General features: G+C 38.4%; 1 protein-coding gene and 1 long non-coding RNA gene across 2 annotated transcripts in view; one reads left to right on the top strand and one right to left on the bottom strand.

Annotated features, from left to right (window-relative positions):
- Nucleotides 1–1,311: 1,311 nt before the first annotated feature.
- Nucleotides 1,312–27,765, top strand: part of LOC145687773 (uncharacterized) — a 152,242-nt gene continuing 125,788 nt past the window's right edge. The window contains exon 1 of the long non-coding RNA XR_014131757.1: nucleotides 1,312–1,831. This is a non-coding gene — a long non-coding RNA (uncharacterized LOC145687773). The remainder of the gene's footprint in view (nucleotides 1,832–27,765) is intronic.
- The window catches only part of LOC145687772 (inactive hydroxysteroid dehydrogenase-like protein 1), an 89,584-nt gene continuing 88,282 nt past the window's right edge, over nucleotides 26,464–27,765 (bottom strand). Inside the window, exon 6 of the mRNA XM_081761211.1 lies at nucleotides 26,464–27,190. Coding sequence (XP_081617337.1) covers nucleotides 27,068–27,190 — 123 coding nt within the window. The 3' untranslated portion in view covers nucleotides 26,464–27,067. The remainder of the gene's footprint in view (nucleotides 27,191–27,765) is intronic.

Genomic DNA, 27,765 nt, shown 5'->3' on the forward strand with positions numbered 1-27,765 from the left:
ATCTCGATACGCATACGACCATTTTATACTTTTTTACATTTTGTCCATCATATTGGATGCGTCATATTGCATTTTGCACTTTTGACATTGAATTCATACACCGCGACCACGAAAACCTCTACCTACCTGCTTTCAGTTTCAGCAGTGTTTTGCATTTTGTCCGCCATATTGGATCCGTTATTTTGAATTCTACATTTTGGTATACTATTCATACATAGCGACGTCGAGTGTCTTTATATATCCAATTTCAGATCCATAGCTTATGTTTTTGTAATTTGTTTCCGCCATGTTGGATTCGCCATTTTGATTTGTAAGCATTTGATGTCAGATTCGTAATCAGGTATCTTTCAAAGCTAAATATACACCACGTCTCAAAACATTTAAGTCATAGCTTCCTAGTTTGTCCATATTTTCTGGTGTTTCGGAGCTTGAATTATTCTGATTTTTAAAATGGTCGCCACACCCCCTATAGGCCCCATTCAAGCGAGATATTTTACATCTGAGGTATACTCGGTGTGACCTTTCCAACGAAATATAACACATGCAGATTCCCGCGTACCACTTCATGTACTTCTCTATTAAGTTTACTCATATTTCCTTCAATAATCTTTTCTTGTGGGTTACGTTCTATTATACAATACAGATTTACTTTAGGAGGGCATAATCTTTATGGCCATAAACAACGTTTTCTTTCGGTAAAATTCGATGCAAACGTCCTTAGAAACACTCCTGTTCATCTTCACAAGTACGCAACCCACCAACGGTGTATACATATACAATATGCATGCAAACAATTGCCAAAAGAGCAACAAATGCAATATATATATATATATATATATATATATATATATATATATATATATATATATATATATATATATATATATATATATATATGCATCAATCTATGGTAGGAATTCACTACCAGCAGAATTTATATTTCCGGTCCATGTCACGGCAAAACTAAAAAATAGTGGCACTTTTTGCATTGCGTGAAGATTAAACATCCGAAGCCATAAGATAATATCGTAAAACTCATCTAATTTGTAATTTATAGAAAAAAAGCAAAAATAAATAAGAACGAGTAAAAAGGAAATAATCGGAGAAAAACGCAACTATTCCAAATTAATTTTCATTGCATAGAAAAGATTACTTTCCTTACTTCATTCAATCGGCCTTCAGCATTAGCCGGGAAACAGATATGCAGACAGAGCAGAAGATTGAAAAATTCAACGAAACTGCAAACCTAAGATAGAAACGCATTGAGGAGAGCTTTCCCATCGCCAGGAAATCGATTTACTGAGGTATGGACGCTTCATCGCTCGAAGAACGCCATACGAAGCTACAAATAGGACTAACGATTTGTAACATTAAGCTTTTTGCCTCTAAAACTCTGTCGCGCAAGATCTTTGTGTGCGAGCTCATCCTATTTGCTTTACTTCATCACCGAAAAACAAATTAATATGAGGAAGAAGATATCCAATATGTAAAAAGACTGTTTTATAAACCTTTGGATCCCTCAGAGTACTTAGAAGATACCCTCGATGTCCTCCTAAAAAGAGGGAAGTCGCCGAAAACATCGCCCTCACAGAAGAGAAGGGAAGAGACGATTGCTAGCCGACTACGATGCTGGGACCCCAACTCCTTATTGGTCACCGCACAGGACTGATCTTCTAGCAATTTTGATGCCCAATGAATTAGAGGACTTTCCATTCTTCTTTATGGACTAAACAAGTGCCACCGAACAACTTCTACAAACTGTGTTAGCAGTGAAGTGTTTTGTGAGTGTTGGTGTCAATTACGACGAACTGGAATGGAAAACTTTAAGTCCGTAAGTAGTAGTCATTTATTGACACACATCTGTCCGACACTAATCAAAATTTTCCCAGAAACTAGATCCCAAATTAGATTCATTTTAAAAACAAAGGTACTCGCATTGAGCCTCATACACTACCTTTGCTATTGATGGATGCTTCCTTTTGCTCACGTTTTCCTCCACGAAATTTGTGTACCTTTTATTTACTCAAATAATCTCCTTAGTAGAATAAACATGAGAATACGTTCTAGATTTGTAGGTACGGAAACCCCATCTGGAAAAGAGCGTTTAGTGTGCGATGTGCCTCTGAACCCAGGTAAGCCTCAGTAGCATAGGCACGCCACACTCTCTACTTTTTTCGGGCCTACCTAGCTGCGTTCAGGTTTAAACTGTGAGTACAGATTTATATGCTATGAGAATGATAATACAAATATTCTACACGTTCGTTCCTAGTGGCTATACTTGCACGAGAGAGTCTGTTCCGTGACCCAGCGAGAAAAACAGAAGCCAGAAAGATAGACAGTGAACAGATGTAGACTAGTAACAGTGAGGGTTAGGGCGCCTACGTGGCAAAGGCACACGAATACTGGAATACTCATTTTACTGGTGTATATATATTTATATCGCTACAATTGTTGCGAATAGCATCTGCACCTGCGCTTTCGGCTGCCTCCTTGCTCCTAGGGTATTTTCGTTGCTGTCTCTCAATTTGGCTCCTGCTTTTCCTTTGGATCACGAAACGGACCCTCTTGTGCAAGTATACCGTGTAGAAACATGTCATATACACTATAATAAGCAATTTCAAAGCATATAGGATTTTACCTTTACTTGTAATATTGTATATTATGGAAGGTATAACGTCGTTGGCTTCCCGCGAAAAGTTGTAATGGCGTTTGTGGGGAGTTGCCAGCTTGCTTACTCGTGGCTCGCTCAACGCGGTGATTGGCCGATGGTGATTGGTTATCCTCTTACCACACCCCCAGTAACGAGCAGGTCCAAGCGCGGGAAGCCAACAACTCTATACCTTCTGGACTTTACCTTCAAGAAATAGACAATGGAACACATTAATATGCAGTACTATTTATACCAAGAAACGTGATAATATACAATATTATCTTGTGGTCCCGGATGATTAATCAACATTTAAATTTATATATTATTAACGAGTTCGTAAATGGAGTCAGTTCGTTATCAGATTAACAGATAACAGTGACTTTAACGGTGGCTATCTACATCTTATATCCTATACATGTTCGCATTATCTTTTTTTGCAACAGATAGCTAGAGTAATTATCTCGGTCGAGCTCGTCCATGAAGTAACTTCGTTAACCTAGTAACTGGTAGCGGAGACTTTGACGGTGGCTTACTATTTCCCATATTCCATGTATGTTAGCGAACTTTTGAGTTCTGTTTAAAAAAAATATAGCTAGAGTGATTATCTCGACTGAGTTTGTTAATGGAGTCAATCCATTAACACCTTTACGAATAATTATTACCAACGTTGACTATCTATGGAAGTATTTCGCGTAGACTTCTTTACTGTCTTTACCAGAGTTCATTAAGGATAGCCCTAGAACATTAATTTATGTTTTTGTTATCAGATAGGTTCAACACGGAGGAGACGGTCACACATAAAACGCAATAATTAAAGCAAATGAAATTAAAGGTAAGGGAAGCTGGACTAAATTTTCCCGTTCCAACTTCTTAAACTAAATCATGTTATGTTGTATTTATTACTGACATACGAACAACAGCTTTTTTTTTTCTTCTTCTGAAAACTGTTCTAAGAAAACTCAGCTTCAAATGTAAACTAATCGTTTTGGACTTTTATATTGGAAATGATTTATCCCCTGTATTAGGGTTATTATATGAAATATTTGCATATGAGATAACTAAATCACATGGGTCGTGCATGAAGATATTGTAAATAAATAAATAAACTATCCCTTGTAAATGTTTTCATGATAAATGATATACGCAACATACGTTTATTAATGAAATTTGAACAAAATCGCCTAAGTCGTTTTTGGGAAAATTGTTCTAAAAAGAAACTCATTCTCAATAATAAACTTCCCCTTGCTTAAATGAGTAAGTCATATTATCACTTTATTAATGAGACTTTATTAATGAGACATTTGAAGGATACAAGGGGAAACGATCAAGGTTCAAAACTAATACTTTCGAGAAAACAAGATTGGTAAGTTGAAGTTTTGTGTATTTGTTTATGGGAAAACTTTATTCTAAGTGTCAATATCTCCGTCCAATCATCTGTCCCAACCTTTTTACAGCTTTTAGAACGTTCTTTACGTTCAGAACATGTCGCACACAAAAATACTTTCAACCACATTTTCATCAAAAGTGGACTCTCACCTTTATACCTTGTTGCTTTCATTTATATGTGTAATATGAACATAATTTGCTGATTCATTTATGAGAAAAAAAACACTCGAAAAAAAAACTCAACACAGTAGTAAACTATCTCTTGTTGCTCCACAGTATATTGTTATTAATAAAATACTGTACTATCTCTCGTAGATTCTTTCAAGACAAATGAGTTATGCTATATTGTCAAGTCACCGTATTAATGAAATATTTACTTACGAAATATGATCAAAATCGACTGAGTCGTTCTTCAGAATATCGTCCGAGAAAAACTACTGTAACTCCAAAAGTAAAGTACCCATTTTTTTTTTTTTTTTTTTTTTTTTTTTACGGATTTCGTCCTTTATAACATGCCCCCACGTGCCTCCACCTTGCTTCCTGTGCGCGTGGATCCAGTAGAAGTCTTGAATTAAGTAATAATAATAATAAAACACTTCGATTCGGATCCTATTCCCATCTCATGTAGAATTAGTCTTGTAAAGCGACATCAAACACCAACTTTTCAGTTAATTGTCTTTTATATGTTGAGAGGTGCAATATTCACTTTAGGCAATATTATGAACGCTGTCTTCAACAAAGCTGGTTTTAGAACGCATGTAAATGTTCCTAGTGTCATGATAGTGCACGAGTGAAAGTAGCTTTTGTATGTCAAGACTAACTTAACTTAGTTGTCTGTAGGCAGATTTCACAAGGTCGGAGATAGTAAAATAAGTCGCAGAGAATTGGACATAAAAATTCAGTATTTATAATTAGTATTTATTAATATACATTTAAGTGCAGAAAGGTTATTTAAGTGTCGACGACATATTCAGAAGCTACAAAAAGTGTAGTTTCTTTGTCTGTATGTTAGCTGTTCTTTTATCTTTTGAATAAAGAAGGCTTCAATAAATGTGTTGTGGGCATTCAAGAACTATTAGCGACAAAATATAATTGAACAAATACAAATTTCATGAATTTTCAAAAAGTACACAGTAAAATCTACCAAATTACATCTAAACCAACAGGGCCGGCCTTAGGTTTTGCGGGGCCAGATTGGGAACAATTTGCGGGGCCCCAGGTTTACAACTAACTTGCACCAAGGTCTGTAGAACTAATATATATATATATATATATATATATATATATATATATATATATATATATATATATATATATTCAATTATCACTTTCCTGTGCGGCCACCTTCAAATTGAACAATGACATTTGCCTGCAAAACTCTTGGCCGCGGACGGAACTAACGTGAATGGAACTCCGAACCTAGTCGGCTTCTGCTAATGCATTCTCGAAGACAGTGTTTCAATCTCATCTCTAGCATTTCTTTTCCTTTTTTAAATATTTCATCGGATTTTAATGACGATTGTAGGAAAATAGTGCCGAATCTTCAGTGAATATTTTACGATATTCGGCAATAAATGTGGCCAAGAAACAAACAATCGGCTAGCAACGATGTATGCAAACATAAGTTTTCTCCAGAATAAAAGCCACCTTGTTCACAACTTGAATGCACATTCCCGCTATTCATTTCTTTTAAAAATTTTGTAGCTGAATATCTTCAAATGTTCACTGAAGTTGGACCAATATTTTCGCATAATCGGCATTTCAATTCGCTGAAAAACAAAATGGCGTTTTAACGTAAAAAAATAAAGAGATTACTCCAGCATTAAATTCAGAAAATATTTGCTTATGCCTGGAAACTTAATACAAACTATTCATTTACTTGTTAGGGAGAGGGCTCACAAACTATTCATTTACTTGGTAGGGAGAGGCCATACCCTCCTTTGTGGAGTCCATGGATGCACACTCATGTCCAAAATGATTGTCGAATATCTATAACCGTCTTCTTGTAAGAATATAATTTGATTATGATTTTGCAGGGTACTTTTAATACTGGTACTATGCGTATAATCGGGAAATGTATATTTTTGGTAAATTTCATAGGAAAAGAATTATAAATACGAAACTTAGAACGAGTAAAAAAATGGACAACAAAGTTTTATTTTCGTTTTATTGTTCTTATTTACTGCTCTTTTGACATGAAAACCACATACATGTCTTTGCCTATTATGCACATACTAACATTATAAGAAATAACGGGCGAATTCGTTATCAAATTATATTCCTACAACAACATATTTATAGACATGCGACAATAATTTTGGACATGAGTGTACGTGTATTTCAATATGTTGTGTTGTACTTGACAACCGAGAGTAACAGAGCCACTTGCCCATGGGCCCCGCAATCAGAATGACATGTACTAATTACATGTACTAGGAGCAAAAATAGTCATAGGATCCACATCACACTTGTATGCTATTAAAACGGCACTGGAGATTAGATTATACTGGACAGTAGAGTAGACGCCATTAGCGCGGGGCTCCCCTTAGGCACGGGACCCGATTGGGAAAATCAGTCCAATCGGCTTAAAGCTGGCCCTGTAAACCAAGTATGCATTCTACTATAGTGCAATGATTCCTTTTTACAATATGCACAAGCTTCTTCAGCTTAGTATTATTCCAGGTCTTACTGGAAATTCTTTATACATTAATATACAGAAAAGAGGAAAATATTAAACACTCCCGATGCTGTTTATATTCAAGTTCCACCTCATTAGCATCTCTGAAGAAGGGGCGAATTGCTGACATGCAAAAATAATCGAAAAGACCAATATGAATGTCAAACCTATAGTTTTCGGGGTCTCTAAGCAGATTGGTGACAATCTCGTGCATTTAACTCCAAGATTAGCCCTCATTGGTAATAAGACATTTTGTAACATCAAGGAGAGTAGGAGGGTGATATGTAAAATGATCGTAAACGGTAATATTAGTATCGAAGCCACAGTTTTCGGGATCACTGAGATGAATAGTGACACCCCCGGCGCTGTTTGAAACTGAATTCAGCCTTCATTAGTACCCTTGAGGTAGGAAATTGTGACATACAAAAAATAATTGGAAATGACCGATATTAATATTGAATGCATAGTTTTCAGGGTCCCATTTTTGATCTGTAACAGTTCTTCTGCCCTTTAAGTCAAAGTTCAGTCCCGAGCGGGGGTTAGACCTCCTAGCACCCTACGGGTTGTACGAAGTAGGGAACGTGTAAAAATAATAAAAAAACGACCTATATTAACATGCAATATACAGGGTGCAGAAAAAGTTCAGCAACGGTCCTATATCTCGCGAAATATAGGGATCAGCAAAACAAATAAAAACACGTGTTAAATAGTTTTGCTGATCTGTATAGATACTGGACCATTCCGGAACTTTTTTCGCACCCTGTATAGCTTTCGAGATCCTTGACATGAATAGTGACACATCTTACTGGTATATCGTCTAAGTCAACTTTCATCCCCCATTATCACTCCTAGGGGATGGAAAAGATGTGATATGTCAAAATAATTGACCGAGGTTAGTGTCGAATCCATAGTTTTTAGTATCGCTTTTTTATTCGAACACACGCTGGGCAAAAAGATTTGAGCTTGATATTCTTGGAAACATCGTTATCAACATTTTTACTTTACTAGAAAAAGATATAAAATTATAAAAGAAAATTCATAGGGTGGGGGAAAAATTCCACTGCCATCCTTTTGTTCTTCCTAATGACCATCCAGCACTTTGTACTACATTGCTGATCTTATATTGTTTTTCGACAGGAGAGGAATTTGTTCTGCCTAATGCCCGGGGAAAGGAATATTTCGATTTAAGCGAAATTTAATAGCAATCATTTTCGCGACAATTGCAGTTGTTTTCACGGTTTTTTGATTTTCGTCTGTCAGCGTCCCTAAAATGAAATTAGCAATCATGGACCACCATTGAGTTACTACGAGTATATTTATGCAACGTCAACTGGCCTTCTACAAGTTCAATGATGTTTCCTCGCTGTATGTAAAACTTCAGTGTTTGTGCTTAATTGTAGTTTCTTGTAGAATAGGAATGAATATAACACATTTATGAGAAATATATATAGTAATCAGAGGCGTAGCTAGAGGAGAGCGAGCGGAGCGGTTGGCTCGGCGCTAATAGCAGGGGTCGCCGAACGAGCAAGAAGAAAGAAAAAATATTGAACGACGCGTCGCCCTGAAAACGTCTTGGCGTCCTATCAAATCAGTATTGTTGTTAGTTTGCAAAGGAATAGATTTGATAAAAATTTTCTTGCTTGCTCCGCTCGCAACATAAACGTTTCAATAAGAATCACAGCAAGCTTTTACTTATTACGTTAAAAAGTTATTATGTATGACTTGTTAATGTCAGTGTGATATGCAAGGTGCCGAGTAATGACTTATAGTCTACGCAGGTGTGTTTTCAAAATCAGAAACGGTCAAAGTCTGAAATACGTGTTCGGCGTTTTGTTGGTGATGAGTTTGCTTAGATAATCACGCTTCTCTACCAAATCGGATTACTCACGACGACAACGAATGAAGGCTTTGAGAAATTTGCAAAGAAGGCTCCTTCTGATTTTCCATTGCATTTCACAGAATATTTTTTACCGTAAAATAATCGAAATTAAAATGCTATTTGTGTGGTCACATACAGAATAAAATCACAGATATTTACGATTATTAGGAAGGCTGGAACCACGTGTAATAGGCTTGGTGGCTTACATAGATGTGGTTGCATACTGCTTACATTTTGATCTGCGATGATGAGATTTTTATTTAAATTGTATTGGCTATATTGACGATGTGTGGTATTTAGTATTGTTAGTATTTACATTGACGGTATAAATGAAATGAAATGAAATGACATTTTTAAGTTTTACGTCCTACGGTAATGCTGACTAGGCTAAAGGAGACGGTGATGATGAGAAATGAATGAAATAGTGGAAAGTGGGAGGAAACGGTAGAACACAGAGAATACCAACGCACTCGGTGTTTGTCCATCACAAAGCTCACCTGGCTCGAGCTGGGATCGAACCATGGACCCCATGCACCAGAGGGGAACGCTCTATCCCTGAGCCATTCTGGCCCCATCTTAAAAAAAAACAATATAAGTACGACATATTGCATGTAGTACAGAATCATGTATAGAGGACAAAGCACGTGGACCTGATCATGTATAGAGGTGATGCCGAAAAAAGAGCTGTGATGTAGAAGACAAAGGCTCCCTCTAGAAAAAGGAAACAGGCCGAATTATGCATCTTCTTGCATTGTTTGTTTAATATATCTTGACATATATCCAAATACATCTTGAGGATGTGAACTGTAGCACCTTTTACGTACTGCGAGCCTTAGGATGGTCATGGTGGAGATGAACTACTGGAAAACTGAATAAAATTTTGTTGTGAAATTACTTGACATTAGACCGAAATAAGTTTATTTTATGTTCGTTTCAGTTACAATGTCAAACGACTTTCTTGTAACTAAATCAATTAATTTTCCATTTCTCTGTAAGTATTAAAAAGATACATCTTTACTAAAGTAGACGTGAATAACGCTGCTAATAACAGAATATACCTAGTCATTTTTCCGACAAGAACAAGTAGAATAACATCTAAAATATATGATTAAACTTGGAGAAATTGTTATTCTTCTTACAGAATCTATTAGAATTACTAAAAATTCCCTAGAAAAGATCCTTCACTGCACAGAATTTCCCGTCTCGAAAGATTAGGCAGAACGGGAATATATATATATATATATATATATATATATATATATATATATATATATATAGAGAGAGAGAGAGAGAGAGAGAGAGAGAGAGAGAACCGGCTGTTAAAAGATTAGAATAGCACCAATGTATACTACCTACGAATTGGACAAAATAGAATATTATTTAATGTTTTATTGTAGCACGGTTAAGTTTGTATTATTTTATTTACGTTACTACATTACATTTACAGTATATATATATATATATATATATATATATATATATATATATATATATATATATATATATATATTTCTCATAAATGTGTTATATTCATTCCTATTCTACAAGAAACTACAATTAAGCACAAACACTGAAGTTTTACATACAGCGAGGAAACATCATTGAACTTGTAGAAGGCCAGTTGACGTTGCATAAATATACTCGTAGTAACTCAATGGTGGTCCATGATTGCTAATTTCATTTTAGAGACGCTGACAGACGAAAATCAAAAAACCGTGAAAACAACTGCAATTGTCGCGAAAATGATTGCTATTAAATTTCGCTTAAATCGAAATATTCCTTTCTCCGGGCATTAGGCAGTCAAATTCCTCTTCTGTCGAAAAACAATATAAGATCAGCAATGTAGTACAAAGTGCTGGATGGTCATTAGGAAGAACAAAAGGATGGCAGTGGAATTTTTCCCCCACCCTATGAATTTTCTTTTATAATTTTATATCTTTTTCTAGTAAAGTAAAAATGTTGATAACGATGTTTCCAAGAATATCAAGCTCAAATCTTTTTGCCCAGCGTGTGTTCGAATAAAAAAGCGATACTAAAAACTATGGATTCGACACTAACCTCGGTCAATTATTTTGACATATCACATCTTTTCCATCCCCTAGGAGTGATAATGGGGGATGAAAGTTGACTTAGACGATATACCAGTAAGATGTGTCACTATTCATGTCAAGGATCTCGAAAGCTATACAGGGTGCGAAAAAAGTTCCGGAATGGTCCAGTATCTATACAGATCAGCAAAACTATTTAACACGTGTTTTTATTTGTTTTGCTGATCCCTATATTTCGCGAGATATAGGACCGTTGCTGAACTTTTTCTGCACCCTGTATATTGCATGTTAATATAGGTCGTTTTTTTATTATTTTTACACGTTCCCTACTTCGTACAACCCGTAGGGTGCTAGGAGGTCTAACCCCCGCTCGGGACTGAACTTTGACTTAAAGGGCAGAAGAACTGTTACAGATCAAAAATGGGACCCTGAAAACTATGCATTCAATATTAATATCGGTCATTTCCAATTATTTTTGTATGTCACAATTTCCTACCTCAAGGGTACTAATGAAGGCTGAATTCAGTTTCAAACAGCGCCGGGGGTGTCACTATTCATCTCAGTGATCCCGAAAACTGTGGCTTCGATACTAATATTACCGTTTACGATCATTTTACATATCACCCTCCTACTCTCCTTGATGTTACAAAATGTCTTATTACCAATGAGGGCTAATCTTGGAGTTAAATGCACGAGATTGTCACCAATCTGCTTAGAGACCCCGAAAACTATAGATTTGACATTAATATTGGTCTTTTCGATTATTTTTGCATGTCAGCAATTCGCCCCTTCTTCAGAGATGCTAATGAGGTGGAACTTGAATATAAACAGCATCGGGAGTGTTTAATATTTTCCTCTTTTCTGTATATTAATGTATAAAGAATTTCCAGTAAGACCTGGAATAATACTAAGCTGAAGAAGCTTGTGCATATTGTAAAAAGAAATCATTGCACTATAGTAGAATGCATACTTGGTTTACAGGGCCAGCTTTAAGCCGATTGGACCGACTTTTCCCAATCGGGTCCCGCGCCTAAGGGGAGCCCCGTGCTAATGGCGTCTACTCTACTGTCCAGTATAATCTAATCTCCAGTGCCGTTTTAATAGGACGTAAAATGGACTCGACCTAGGCCCGGGGCCGCTGTGACTCAGTGGCACAACTTTCACCCTTGGTGTGTGAGGACTCTGATTCGATCCCATCTAATGCCAAGTGGGCTTTGTGGCATAGAAACACCGTGTATGTGGACTTTCTCGTGGTTTTCTAGTTTTCTCCCACTTGCCATTCCATCTTTTCATTCATTCTCTACGTCACTGTTTTTTTTTTTTTTTAACTTACAGGGCAAAATCGTGAGACGTGAAGTTTTATTGAAAGATTTCATTTAGACTTAGCCTCTCAAAATTATCTTGCTCTCCCCTGTTTTAAGTTATGGTTGGAGGCCTGAGTTGGAGGTGTGAAATCCACCATGCAAATACTTCGCTCATGAAGTAAGAGACAGTAATTCCTATACTGCTCTAACTTCAGATCTTATAAGCACATAATGTTGAATGTAAAGTCAGAGACGTGAATTATTGATTATAAGCTCCTCAATAAGAATAAGCAAACACGTATTCCATCTTTCTCGTTTTTAAAGGAGGAAAGAAGTTATTTCGTATAACATTAAACTTTATTGTTCCTCACGTAACTCGGACACTTCTGCTACTATATGTACCTAGGTATACACTGTTGTGCAACTCTTAGGACAAAAGTACATTCCACGTGCTATGTTATTTGCGAAAGTAAGTTTCGTATGCCCGAAGTGGCATAGATTGGTAGAACTTGAACCATACATAGAAAGTATGATACAGGAAGCAATACAAAGAAACACATGATTAGTAAAAAATGACACTTTTATTCAAATTCAACGCTGAAGCCACTGCGATTCATGATGTCTCCTCAGACATTACAGAAGTTATTAAGTGGTCCTTACAAGGTTCTGTGATTATCACAGACAGTGATGCATGCACTGCACTGTGCTTCCATGCTACTTACAAGGTTGGTAATGAGTAGACATAGTATTTTTATGCAAATGCGTATTGTATTTGCTTATATGCATCTCTTTTAGACTTGGTAGGGGTTTTTAACAACAATAATACAGCTCGAATTTGAAGTTTTATGGTGCATATAAATGCACATTTCAAAAGTTAATGCGTATATTAGTGCTTAAGAGCATATTCACCATATCCAATATTTTTGTTTAAAATATATGCTTATAGCTTGCAAAAATGTCTATGTAACAGAATGGCTTTTTGCATGGGAGCATGAGGAATGCCTAGTTTATGGAGAAACAATATTGTTAGCAACCAAGACAAACAAGAGATAAAATGGTCGTGAAATCCTACAGTTTTTTTTTTCACATCCCCCAGCCCTTCCTCGCTTTCTAGAAGGACTAGGCAGAAAATGGGAATTAAAAAAAATGAACGACCCTTTTCTTGTAGAAGGCGAAGAAAAGTTTAGAGGAAGGTATAATTGGTACACTCCCTCCTCCCTGCGCTCTCTCTCTCTCTCTGCCTAGTTTATTTTGTTTATTTTATTGTCTCCGAAACACCATTCCAGACAAATGCTTTTCGGTAGAAAAGTTAGAAACATACCATTGCACTCTTGGACAAAGTGGGCAAGATGCTGTACTCAGGTGAATGAGTCCGCTTTGGAAATTTTCGTGCAATTTAGGTTACTGAAAGGGTATAGTTTCTTCAACTATGCCGCCTTCTACTATGGCTAGTGCCATAAATAAGTCACCGTCTGACCATATGGGAAACACAGCTGTACTTTCAGTTAGTTGTCTTTGCCTGACATCTGTTTCATATTCATATTAGCCAGTGGCAGCGATAAAGGGTCCGCAGACCCCTCGGTGCGAGGGGGGGGGGGCAGACCTGAGGAGATCCCTACTAGACGCTCAGCAAGGCACCTTTTACTTGTCATTTATAATTTTAATGCATTTTGAAAGCGTTTCTACACATCCTATAACTGATTCTAACAGTTTTACAGAATTAAATAATGAAGTAACCATTAAAATTAAATAATGAGGTATGATTGTGAACATGAATCTCAGGTTGCTCTTTGCAATTTTCCAAAGATTTTATTTTCCAGTGTAATATTTGCATATTATTATGTTAGTCTATTATGCCATATTTTCGTTATCGTGTATCTTAGACTACAATTACAGCCGTGTATTACAATAAATTATCGTGTTTACCGGAAATATCTACCAAGAAAACATTTTGACAAGGGAGTGACTCCGCTGAGATCCGAACGAGACAATTGTGTTCTCATTTGATATGTTATAACTAGACGAATCCCAAAGTTATACGTGCCACCGGGCGGGATATCGTGAGTTACAACATATTTTGCAATGTAAAAACTAAAAACTAAAAAAAAAAAAAAAAAACCTGAAAAAAAAGTGTGAAATGGGTCATTTGTTCGGAAACGATTGGGTAAATGGAAAACTCGGTGAACACATATCCCATCATTTTCAAGGGCACATTTTTTGTTGTGAAAAAATTGCCCCAGGGTTCCCCGCAGGATTCCAGACGGGATCCAACTCAAAAGTTTCAAATGGCAAGGGCGGTTAAGTAGCACATTGTTTGAAAGCTGCTGTAAAATGAAGGAAAATGGAGCAAGTCTCGACTCTCTACGAAAACCCTGTGCAAAATGGCGGCGGGTCAAAATGTAAACAAAAACTTAATTGAAAAGTCCACGGTCACCCCTATAAATCGAAAACGGTGAGACAAATGTGAAAACAGGAAAGGACGTGTGGAATTACGAGATCGAGGTAAAGAGAATTTCACAGTGAATATCAAGCTCAAGTTTGAACTAGTGAGAATCTTGACTAGTGTGATCCTCATTGAGATTAGCGAACGCAATCTCCATTCAGGATAGAGAGCATGAGCCCGAGTGAGTCACTCCTATTCGAATGCGTAAGATTTATGAATAGCAGAAGTGCTGGCTAGAAAGACCTTAATTAGCATGCGTTTGAATTATCCATAGGAACTGCTTAGATATCTAATGCAACTTACGTTCGCATTTTAACAATTCAGGTTGTAATTAAACCTTGAATACTGAGCAGATAAGCGCGCAGAATTTTTTCTTGGGGTGTATTTCTGGTACGCAATTAATTGTTCGTAAAGAAATACAACTATATAGTATCTGAAGCGGCTTGAGTTGGATTGAATGAAAACGTGAACATGTATTCGAACTGCGCAATGTATTCTTAATTATCATGAACTCGAAAAATTAGAAAAAAAAATAGAAGCGCGACTGATGAGCAACAAACATAAAAAATTCACAAAGAATGAAATACAGAGTGGGCCAAAAGTAGGTATACACACCTACATATATAAAACATACAGGACTGTATACCACTCTGTATTTGTTGATATCGAAGCCGCACACCTCAAAGACAAAAAAAAAAAAAAAAAAAAAAAAAAAAGATTGCCTCATCAACTAACCGTTGTTTTGTCCAAGTCAGTTGCTTCTTGTCATAACTTGTAAAATTTCCTGCAAGTTAATCAGAATGTTGAAATTTTTCTACATTTTAAATTTATTGATTATGTACTGATCTGCTAGAACATTATGATTACCTACCTTCTATCGATATAAACACGTCCAGGCGATAGCTGCGTCACCTGTCGAAGAATGCCTACTAGTCAGTCACACATACGGTGCATCAGTGAGAGTGCTGGCCGTATGTAGAATGGGGAGGGCGCACGATCTATCTGAGTTTGACCGAGGGCAGGTTGTAATGGCCCGGACATTCGGCAGGAGAATTTCGGAAACTGCAGGACTTGTCGGGGATTCTAGGAGTGCTGTGGTGAATGTCTTCAACAACTGGCGAAATCAAGGGGAAACGACATCCAAACGTGGAGGGGTTGGGCACTCCCACCTCATTACAGATGTCGGACGCCATAGGCTAGGCAGACTGGTAAAACAGGACAGGCAGCGAACTGTGGCAGAACTAACATCGGACTTTATTGCTGGGCAAAGTACAAGAGTGTCTGAACACAAAGTGCACCGAACACTCCTAACGATGGGCCTCCGAAGCCCATGACCCATCCATGTGCGAATGTTAACACCACGACATCGGCAACTACGGCTGAAATGAACACATGGCCATCGTCACTGAACCTTGGTACAGGTGCAGAGCGTTGCATTGTCTGATGAATCCCGACACCTTCTTCATCATGACGATGTGAGGGTGCGAATCCGTTGTGCTCCAAGGAAACAGCTCCTTGACACCCGTACTATGGGACGGAGACAAGCTGGCGGCGGCTTAATTATGCTCTGGGGAACATTCACATGAGCATCCATGTGTCTAGTGGAGCTGGAGAAAGGCACCATGACGGCCGAGACATATCGCACACTGCTTCCAGACTACGTACACCCCTTCATAACGACCATATTTCTCAACGGTAGTGGTACTTTTCGAAAAGATAATGCACCATATCACAAGACCAGGATTGTGATGGAGTGGTTCGAGGAACACAGGGGCAAGTTCCAAGTGATGTGCTGGCCCCCAAGTCGCCGGATCTGAACCCAATCGAACACAAATGAGATGTGATTGAACGTTACGTCAGAGCGCATCGCCCCCTCCCCAGAATTTACGGTAATTAAATGACCTGCGTGTGCGCATGTGGTGCCAACTCTCTCCAGTGACCTTCCAAGGATCATTGCGTCCATGCCAAGATGCGTCGCCATTGTTATCCGTGCCAAAGGTGGACATACTGACCATTAGGTAGGTAGTCATAATGTTCTTACTGGTGTGTGTGCGTATATTTTAACTCGTATATTTTGTCTGGACACGAATTTCGAGACGTCTTGTCTCGAATTCGAGTCGAGTCGGGCAGAAACTGTCAAGTGAGACACGAGTCAAGACAGAAACATATTTTCGAGTCGAGACACGAGTCGAGGCAACATTTTCTCGAGACGAGTCGAGACAGGCTTAAATCTCGACTCGACTCGACTCGTGAGCATCCCTATACAGGTAACAGATCTTAGCGGCCATTTTGAATACGTTGGCCGATATGAAAAATCTTTTGCCACATCGATTTTTAATTTTTAATTTTTAAACGAGATGTCACTCACCGCATGTTTCTTTTTAAAATTTTAAAGTTGGGCCCCGGGATCTTTTGAAGAGCGGTCTTGGAGGGGACCGCAACATCACCATTCGATTTGGTCCATATCATTTCCTATTTGAGTTTTTGTTCAGTTCATTTATGTTCAACCGTTTTTGAGATATTTCCATGGAAAAATTAAAATGGGCCACAGTATATATATATATATATATATATATATATATATATATATATATATATATACAGAGAGAGAGAGAGAGAGAGAGAGGGTGCTAGGTAACTCCACCGACAAACTTTGGGAGGCGATTCCTTATACGAAATGAAAGAAAAAAGTTCTAATAAACATGAGCCAAAAATGCCTCCTTTCAGAGTTATGATCCATTGAAAATTCGAAAAATAATTTTTCAAAACTCCCTAACTTAGAAACTATAGGACCTATCCCTTGCGGTTTAAGGAATTACACAGGAACTAGTATGTTTTATATCTAAATATCCATGTTTTACCATCTTCCGTTATCGGTGAAAGGAACTGTGAAAGGAAGTTGAAATATAGGGATACTCTTTAAGTACTAATGGTGCGTTCGTTTCGCTGGTACCGGTAAATTCTGAAAAATGGATATTTAGATAGAGCGTATACCAGTTCCTGTGTAATTCCTTAAACCGCTTGGGATAGGCTCTATAATTTCTAAGCCAGGATGTTTTGAAACGTGATATTTCGAATTGTCGGTAGTTGTTGAATTGCTACTATCAAGACCAGCCGTCCCAGGTATTTTTCTCGGCTCGTAGTGCCGCAGATACTTCAAACAAAAAAATTGAATGACCAAATCGTATGTGGAGAATCAAATGATGATACTTCCATATCCAGTGGCGTAGCGGAAATATTTTCACAGGGTGTCAACTTCAAAATTTCAATAGGAAAGTGGTATCAATTTCAATTTCTTTGGAAGTATTATTGAAAATGAAAGAACTTTTACAGGAAACACTTTTCGTTAAATTCTACGATTTTGCATTTATGTTTTATTTATTGTTTAATTGCAACTACAGAACAAAAGCTTTACGAGGGGCGCACTGAAAGTCCTGAGCAATATTTTTTCACAACCGTGATCTTTATTTGTAAGTGAAACCAAGTCTCCGTTCTTTTGCGCACATTTTCCCCATCGTTCTCCAAGTTTGAAAGTACCCTTGCGATAGAATTCCGTTCCAGCAGCCCATAGACACTGACGCACTGCTTGACGAATATCCTCCAATGTCTTTATCGATAGCCTCGCATCTGTTCCTTCACAAAACCGAAAAGATAGTAGACGGAGAGTGCCACGGCTGTAGGGAGGATGTGGAAGTGTTTCCCACCCAAATCTCGTGATCTGCTCCATAGTGGCACGTAAAATATTCGAACGCGCATTATCCTATTTAAGGATGATCTTCTTTCCAGGGCTCTTATCACGCAAGGCACGACGGAGCTTCAAAAGTGTCTGGATGTAGCGGTCAGAATTTATGGTTTGTCCAGGCTCAAGAAAGTGAACCAGATTGCAATCCTGTGCATCCCAGAAAACGCTCCCTATAACTTTTACTATCGATTGCACTCTCTTGGCTTTCTTCGGTGGTGAAATCAAGTGGTGCCATTCCATACTCTGTCGTTTTGTTTCAGGTTCATAATAATGGAATCAGCTTTTATCTCCAGTCACAATACACATTAAAAGGTCATCACCTTCATATCAAAATCTCTCAAGAAGGGCAATGGTTAGTCCCTGACGTCTGTGGTCCTCGGTTAATTACTGTGGGACCCAACGGGCAAAAACCTTCCGATAACCTAACCTGTGAATCATTTCTTGCACTGCACTATGTTCAACATCAAGTGTTGCAGCGACATCATTCACAGTGATAAGTTTTAGCCCTATCTCCCCTAATCAGCTCATCAACCTTTACCTTGTTGCGTTTCGTTTAGGCACTTCGAGAGTGCGCGCTGCGTGGCTGATGTTCGATAATCGTTTTTCCATCCTTAAAATGTTTCACCCATCTCCTAACACTGTTGGCACCTATGCACACATCTCCATAGGCATGCTGCAGTCTGCGGTAAATTTCAGAAGCAGATTGGTCCTCTTTAACAAGGAATTCCAACACAGCACGGTGTCGAAACGAAACATACCTGCAGGCCATTTAGGAAATTCTACCTGTGGTTACGTGCTAGCAAAATACAGCGTCAACGTCTGGAAAGAAAGAAAGAAATGTCTGTAGATTCAGATGATATACTTGGTTTTACTTACAACTAAAAATTACGGTTGGGAAAACATGTTGCTCATGGAGTAATTATATAGTATAAGAGGTTTCAGCTGCTCTGCCGCTGAAACTGTGGAGACCGTGGCACCCCACTCAAGGAAGTTGGGTACTACGAACTATTAAAAACAGGAACGAATCAAATCATTCAGAGCGCCTGAGTCTGATAGAATTAGCCAATGATGCACTTAGCTACTGCCAGTAGCAGACGATACAGTTACTTACAACTCTAGCTGATAGTGTCGCAGAATCACTTTCGTTGCAATATGGGAAAAAGTTAATTCCTATTAGTTATATAGGAATTAGTTCATTAGGATAATCAATGATGTTGCTCACGACTTTCAGTATGCTCCTCGTAATTGGCAGTTACTTTCAATGAACACCAGATAACATATGTTCTATCAAATAGCATTGTTGTTGAAAGCTCTTTATATCATTCAGTGTCAAACGTTATGACATATCTGTTGTACGTATCAACAAATCAAAACACTATTGCAGGACAGTATAGTTTAAATTGCGGGGTCGGAACCAATTCAAAATAGAAAAGCAAAGAAAAACACTCATGGGTTTTAAGTTAAACTACGTATGAAACAAATTTGATCTAAAGTATCAGCAATAAAACATAAAACAATTGAATTGAATTGAATTTCAGTTTAGCGTCCCTTTCAGCAGCGAGGCTATATGAGACGTGGACCTACTGATTAACGTGGAATCCGAACCACATGAGCTCCCGCCGGGAATCGAACCCGGTTCTCCCGCGCCAAAGGTGCGTATGCTAACCGAAACATAAAACAAAAATTAAAATTTAAAAGTTATGAAATTATTGCCACTCTCCCGGGCTTCTTAACGGGTTACCTAACTTATGAAAACGTTTCAATAAAAATCACTTTTCACAATAATTGCACAAATAATTGTTCAAGAATAGTAAAAATAAAGTGAAGATAATAAATACAATAAATAACATGAACTGCAAATTCTGTACATTCTTCCCAAAATATACTTGGACAAAATAAACTCACAATAAATGTTCAAAGGATCGTCCAGCACTTGCGATGCACATGCGAATGTGTACCGGGACATAGTTGACTGCTCTTAGCACTTCATTTGGACTTAGTGCACGGCAGACGTTACGGATCCTCTCCATCATGTCCTCTCTTGTAGTAGGACGCTCTTGGTAAACCAGCTCCTTGACACGTTCCCAAAAGAAAAACAATTAATCGGAGTCAGGCCCGTAGAACGAGCTGGCCAGGAAACCGGGCCTCCTCTTCCGATCCGCCTGTTTGGAAATATACGTTCAACAATTTGTCTGGCAACTCTTGCAAAATGAGCAGGGCAACCGTCTTGTTTTAGCCACATCATTTCACGAGTTGCTAGTGAGACATCTTCCAAGAACTCACAAAGAACATGTGACAAAAAATTAGCGTACTCTACTCCTGTCAAAGTACCTTCTAAGAAATAGGGACCGATTATTTGGCCTCCCACTACACCCCACCAGACGTTAAGTATCCAGATATGTTGGTTGTCAACTTCACGTACCCAGTGAGGATTCACGCTGGTCCAGTAGTAAGCGTTGTGTATGTTGACGTCTCCATTACTCTTGAAGGTTGTCTCATCCGTCCACAGAATGTTCTAGTGAAAACAGGGGTTCCTGGCGTTCATCCACTGACAAAACTCCAGACGGTTATGGAAATCTTGTCCTCGGAGTTCCTGATGCAGGTGAACATGGTAAGGATGCAATGAGTTATTATGCAGAATCCTCCAAACAGTCATGTGGCTCATAGCATATGGACTGCAGCAAGGATGTCGGGAGACCGATTATCCTGAACGCGGCGTTTGATCTGTTAACGTTTGTTGTGATGAGGTTGAACATGCCCAGTCCTCTGCACACGAAGTGCCAAGCGCCCAAATACTTTTCTCGACTGCAGAGTACGATCGGGAAACCGTTCACCATTTTTTATTGTTTGATGTGTTTACGTGCACTACGAGCCGAGAAAAATGCCTGGAACGGGTGGTCTTGATAGTAGCAATTCAACAAAAAAATAGCACTCGTATATGCCAAATCGTAAACTTTAGCGAAAATTGTTTCCTATAAAAGTTGTTTCTTTTTCAATAATACTTCCAAAGAAATTGAAATTGATATCACTCTCTATTTGAAATTTTGAAGTTGACACCCCGTGCAAATATTTCCGCTACTCCACTGGGTAGGAAAGTATGACCATTTGATTCTTCGCATACGATTTGACCATTCAATTTTCTGTTTGAAGTATCAGCGTGCACTACGAGCCGAGGAAAATGCCTGGGAATGATGGTCTTGATAGTAGCAATTCAACAACAAATAACACTCGTAGATGCCAAATCGTAGACTTTAGCGAAAATTGTTTCCTATAAAACTTGTTTCTTTTTCTATAATACCTCCAAAGAAATTGAAATTGATTTGAAATCTTGAAATTCACACCCCCGTGCAAATATTTCCGCTACGCCACCGGATAAGAAAGTATGACCATTTGATTCTTCGCATACGATTTGATGATTCATTTTTTTTTGTTTGAAATATCTGCGTGCACTACGAGCCGAGAAAAATGCCTGGGACTGGTGGTCTGATATACCCTGTATATACAGGGTGATTCAATAAGAACGTACCAGGCCTACATCGCAGCTAATACTGCACGTAGAGCCTTCAAACTAAAAATTCCATTACCAAATCGTATGTGTAGAACGCAGTACAGATAGTTGCGAGACTAGTGGTGTCTCGTGAATACCTCCAACGGGGGGGGGGGGGGGCAACTTCAAAATTTGAAATGGAAAGTGGTATAACTGTTGGAATCTTTGGAAAGGACATTAAATATGATGCAACTTTTAGAGGACAAACTTTGTCATATCCTTTCCCATTTAGCCGCTTGAGGCGTTGTTGCAAACTTGTATCTGACTACCCGTAGCAGGCCTTTATCTCAGCTAATAATGCACATAGAGCCGTCAAACAAACAATTGAACCACCAAATCGTATGTGTAGAATGCAATAAAAATAGTAGTGACACCAGCGGCGTATCGTGAATATCTTTAACGGAGGTCATCTGCAAAATTTGACATGGAAACAGAGGTTGGTTGTGCCTGCATTGAAACAAGCGCATAATGGGAGAAAAGTCGAGAGGAAAAACGTTGACATACTTCTTTCTCGTTGGCAGCAACACGGTCGCATTACTAGGTGAAAGTCAGATGGTTCGAGGGTGTCCCCAGTCACACGAGGCGAATGCCAGGAGGGTACGTGCAAACCATGCCCTGGCAAACAACCGCCGACGCCTTTGCAGGAATAACTCGGGGTCTAAGCCAAGGGTAGCCCAGACCCACAATGACGTGGACGCGTGATGTATCTTGTGTGCTTACGTACAATACGAAGTATCTCCCAAATCCGGGAGCATGTGTTGTGGGCTTGTTTGTCGTTGTTTCGAACAGCACACTCATTTATCGTTGCCAGCGATTGTGTGGTGGTACTCTTGTCGATCCAGTAGCTAACACGTACAGATCTTGCTCAAGACATAGTCTATGCGGCCTCTAACAGACGATTGCTGCTATGTCAGACAGAGGGCAGAAGGAGCGATGCTGTAGCCAAAACAGGTAACACAAGCGTGTAGAGTCCGAGAGTGATTAACCTCTGCAGCGAGTTAAAGTGGTCGTGTTCTGGACAAGGTGTCGTGCATTGAGTTCTACTACCCCTGTGCATTACAAGCTTGTGACGGGCGAATACGAAACTTCCACAAGCAGTGAAACCTCTTAGATTGTATTGATGTTTGAATGATTTTAGTAGGAAGTGTCGGTAGTAAATAACATTCATGTGGTATACGCTCATGATTTCAGGGGAATGCCGGGAAAATTATAGGGCTGCAGCTCGATTATACGCTGAACGCTATCCACAGCGACAAGCTATTTTCCACAATCTGCTGCATAGATGAGCAGCACGATTGCGGCAGACAGGCAACATGCTTGGACGGTATGGTGTCCGGAGAAGAGACGTACAAAATGAAGACGTTGCCATTGATGTACTTGCCGCTATTTCAGTAAATCCTCATCTATCTTAGCGGCAGATCGCACGAGATCGTGATATCAGTCAAGGTAGTGTCCTGCGTATTCTGTGGAAATCACATTTTCACCCATACCCCCTCTCTCTTCATCAAGAACTAAGTGATGCGGACTGTAATTTACAGCTTCTGTTCTGCAACTGGGTGGTCAATCGCGTGAGAGAACATCCGAATTTCATTCACTTCATTTTATGGACTGATGAAGCGACATTCTGCAGTGATGGCAACGTGAATTTCCACAATGCACGTTACTGGGCAGCGGAGAACCTTCATTGGATGAGAGAAGTCAATCGACAACACTGGTGGCACATTAATGTGTTGGGTGGCATTGTGGCGACTCAGGTCATTGGGCCATGGCTTTTTGCTAGTCATTTAACAGGTGCAATGTTTCGTGATTTCTTGCGACACAATCTACAGCCGCTATTGGAAAACGTACCGCTCCATATACGTCAGACGCTGTTGTTTCAATTAGATGGCTGTCCAGCCTATAATGCTGCCATATGCAGGGACGAGCTAAATGTTTTATTTCCGCAACGCTGGATCGGATGATGTTCCAATCTACAGTTTCCTCCGCGGTCGCCCGGCCAAACTTGCATGGACTATTTTTTTTCTGGGGTAGAATTAAGGATCTTGTGTATGTCAACCGACCAACTACAATTCGCAACATGTAAGACCGCATTCCGGACCATTAACGTGGCCGAGTTGGAAGCTGTTGCTCACAATTACGTACAGCGAATAAATAGCTGTATTGCTGTTCGGGGACATCACTTTGAACATTTGTGAAAGCCAGGGTTCGTCGACTACACTCCGCACAAGGTAAGCTGATTCTTTAGCTCGTTACTCATCTTTTTCCAATGTCTTGATTGCAACGCCTCAGCTTTCTGCCCCCATGTTTTGTTCCATGCTTTGGCAACAGCAAATTCCGTTCGTCTTTCTTCATTGCGACAATAGTTTCTTCTTCCGATTTGTTATAGCATTGTACATTGTCCCTCATCATAGTTCTCCCCATCCACTGCGCTTCTGTCGTAGCAATACGGAAACCACTCTCTTCAAATATTGCGTATGTCATTGGTTCCCTATTTATAGCTTCATTCAACAGCAGCAAATGTACCTCTGCTTACTGTTACAGTATGCACCCTTCCCCCGTCGTGGTCTCTTGCTGACGCCATTGTTATCCCCACTTACACGGTGTGATTCCGCATATCGTACGTCCCGTTCGTTTCAGACCAGTATTTACTCTTCCGTTTGGTTCGTCATGCAGAAACCATCGCATCATCTGACTGACCTCGTAATGCGATCGTGTTGCTGCCACATAGAAAGAAATATGCCTACGTGTTTCCTCTCGACGTTTCTCCCATTGTGCGCTTGTTTCAATGGAGGCACAACCAACCTCTTTTTCCATGTCAAATTTTGCAGATGACCCCCGTTGGAGATATTCACGATACGCCACTGGTGTCGCTACTATTTTTATTGCATTCTACACATACGATTTGGTGGTTCAATTGTTTGTTTGACGGCACTATGTTCATTATTAGCTGGGATAAAGGCCTGCTACGAGTAGTCAGATACAAGTCTGCAACGTCTGTAGCGGCTAAATGGGAAAGGATATGAAAAAGTTTGTCCTCTAAACGTTGCATGGCATTTAATGTCGTTTTGAACGATTCCAAGAGTTATACCACTTTTCATTTCAAATTTTGAAGTTGTCCCCCCCCCCCCCGTTGGAGGTATTCACGAGACACCACTGGTCTCGCTACTATTTTTATTGCATTCTACACATACGATTTGGTAATGCACTTTTTTTTTTGTTTGAAGGCTACGTGCAGTATTAGCTGGTACGTTCTTATTGAATCACCCTATATATATATATATATATATATATATATATATATATATATATATATATATATATATATATATATATATATATATATATGATGTTTATTAGAACTTCCTCGTGGCTAATAATAATAATAATAATAATAATAATAATAATAATAATAATAATAGTAGTAGTAGCTATTGAAAATGTACTAAATATTGGCAAGAAGGAGTATGGAGTAAATTACCAAGACGAAAAGAAAAACGCTTGAGAAATTGTTACAAAAATTGGGAAAGAGAAATAATGTTGAAGAACGGTTGAGACTGTATTCAAGAAGAAACATGCTTGATTAAAACTGTAGTTGAATGTATGGAGTAACCTTAATAACCTTGTAACTTTAATAATAATTTTAACACGGTCTGCACAATGAATTGAAATCAATAACCTGCAGTTATACATACTTGATATTTCCGTTCCTCATTTGTTTTTCTCTGAAAAAAATAAGGACATTACATATTGTACGAAGGGGTTGGTGTCAAATATAAAGGTGAGAAGGGAGAAAATAGAACAGGTGACTATTTTTTGATACCTGGCTAGTATTGTTAGCGATGATATGAAGTGAGGACGTGAAGTAAAAGCAAGGATAGGAAAAGCGAAAGAAGGCATTAGGAGGAAGAAAATTCTATTTTGTGAGACCTTGAATAAAGAGTTCAAAACAGACTCATAAAATGTTTCGTGTGGAGTATTGTTTTGTATGGATCAGAAACACGGACATTACGCAAAAATGGTGAAAAAGAACTGGAAGCTTTTGAAATGTGAGTGTGGAGAAGAAATCAGAGAATTTGTTCGGTCGGGCGGGAAAAAGAACGAGAGATGTTAGAAATGGTGGAGTGGAAGAACAATTTTAGATATTATTAGGGAGAGGAAGAGAAACTGGTTGGGACATTGGCTAAGAAGGAACTGTATCATGAGGGACGTTTTAGAGGGTACGATGGCAGGAAAAATAGGGAGACTTCAATTAATTATCGATATCAAAACAGAAAATCATACATGAAAATGAAGAGGTTAGCGGAAAATTGAGGAGCACGGAAGCTTCTCAGTTGTGGCAAGTGACCTGCCGATAATGGCAGAATATTTATAATGATGATGATAATACTGTACGAGTTCATCCGAGCTCATCCAATCAAGACCAGTTGTATGGTGGTAATTTTTGACCTGTTGTTGCGTCGTATCATCGAAAGGAAAAATCCATATACCAAACTTATCCAATCGAGATCGAACTTTGTGTCATATATTCCAAAACAATGCTCATACACTGAACTCATCCGATCGGGATCAAACTTGGCATGGCGGTAGACCTTGGTCTATTTTCGTGTGTAATATTACCTTGTCCAGACTTTGGGTTCCCAGAATTGTGTACAATCGAATTTCTAAATCATTGGATATAGCAAAAAAAAAAAAAGTTTAACAATTAAATGTCAACAATTAAAGGCCAATCCTGGTCGGAGAAAATAAAATTCAAATAAAGGATGCTGTTCTCTGTGTATTTTACTTGTAAATGAATTACTTGTTTAAAAATAAAAATAAAAAAAAAAACTAATTTTAAATTAGACGTTTCACAACCTTGATATTAAAACTTCAGCAAAAAGTCACAGTAGCAACATCCATGAGAGTTAGGTTACAATAAGTTAGTCATTTTCATTCTCTCAGTCCTTTTATTTCCTAACATGTACAGCAGAAGATTACACACAATATGAATATGACTCCAGACCTCTACGTTAAATAAAATTCATATGAGATGAGTGTATTTGAATTGTAATAAAGTAACATGTTTGTAACCAGTGTCTTTTACATTGAAACTTTTGATTATTGCTACTTGCCCAAATTTATGACAATTCATTTACCAAAAGCCTTCCTCCATTTACCAAAACTTATTTCGTAATTTATTTAGTTACCAATAGAGTTAGCCAGTTATTTGTGCACATTATTCTTCAATTTTAAAGTAAGTTCTATTTATCTAATCTACGAAATTTAATAAGAAGAAATTTCACTATCGTTCATACTTTGCAAACTTTGGTAAATGTTTTGACATAATGAAATATTACATTGAATATGACACCTTGTTTTTACTTAGTAGATATGTTGATAATATATTTATTTTCAGTTTCTTTCCGTAGCGTTCTGAGAATGTTGGGGATTTTGGGAGTCCTTTTTCATTGAACGATACATATGAGAGAATCCCATATATGTCAAGCTCTTCGGAGTGGAAGTCATCAAGAAATTCTGAAAGAAAAACGTAGATATTATTAAATAAAATGTTTCAATGAATTTCTTAGAATTCAGCAAAATGTACGTAGGCCTATACGTAGGGCGATCAATAAGTTTCTGACTTCATATGAAAAGTGTTGTACTACATACATGAAAATGTGCAGTAAATGTCCCCATATGTTAAAACACAAATTTGTAATTTCTATGCTCGTAGATAAAATGTGTTTAAAGGTATGACGTGTGCAAAGAGTACAAATGTTGAACTAAGCCAATCTTGTTTCAGAAACAGTAACATGTTGATTGTGCATTCAAAGTGTTGGCTCTCGGTGTATTCAGTGAGAACGATTTTATGCTCTTCTGATTATGGACGAGTGTTAGATATATGATTATGTTCCAGGGATTAATGACCCGAAGTTATGAATAAGGAATGGATCCATTTATTCTCCCAATTCCCGTCTTTGAAAAGCTCGTATTCAGCCTTCTGCCAAGAAAGTTATATTTTCAGTTTCGTGGGGGTAATGGTTATTGCGGGTAATAATGTTCTGATTTGGACATACTACAAAGGCTCTGCTGTAACAACTTAGTGATGC

This window comes from Thermobia domestica, chromosome 6 (genome assembly GCF_964235325.1).
Source record: "Thermobia domestica chromosome 6, izTheDome1.hap1.1, whole genome shotgun sequence".
NCBI lineage: Eukaryota > Metazoa > Arthropoda > Insecta > Zygentoma > Lepismatidae > Thermobia > Thermobia domestica.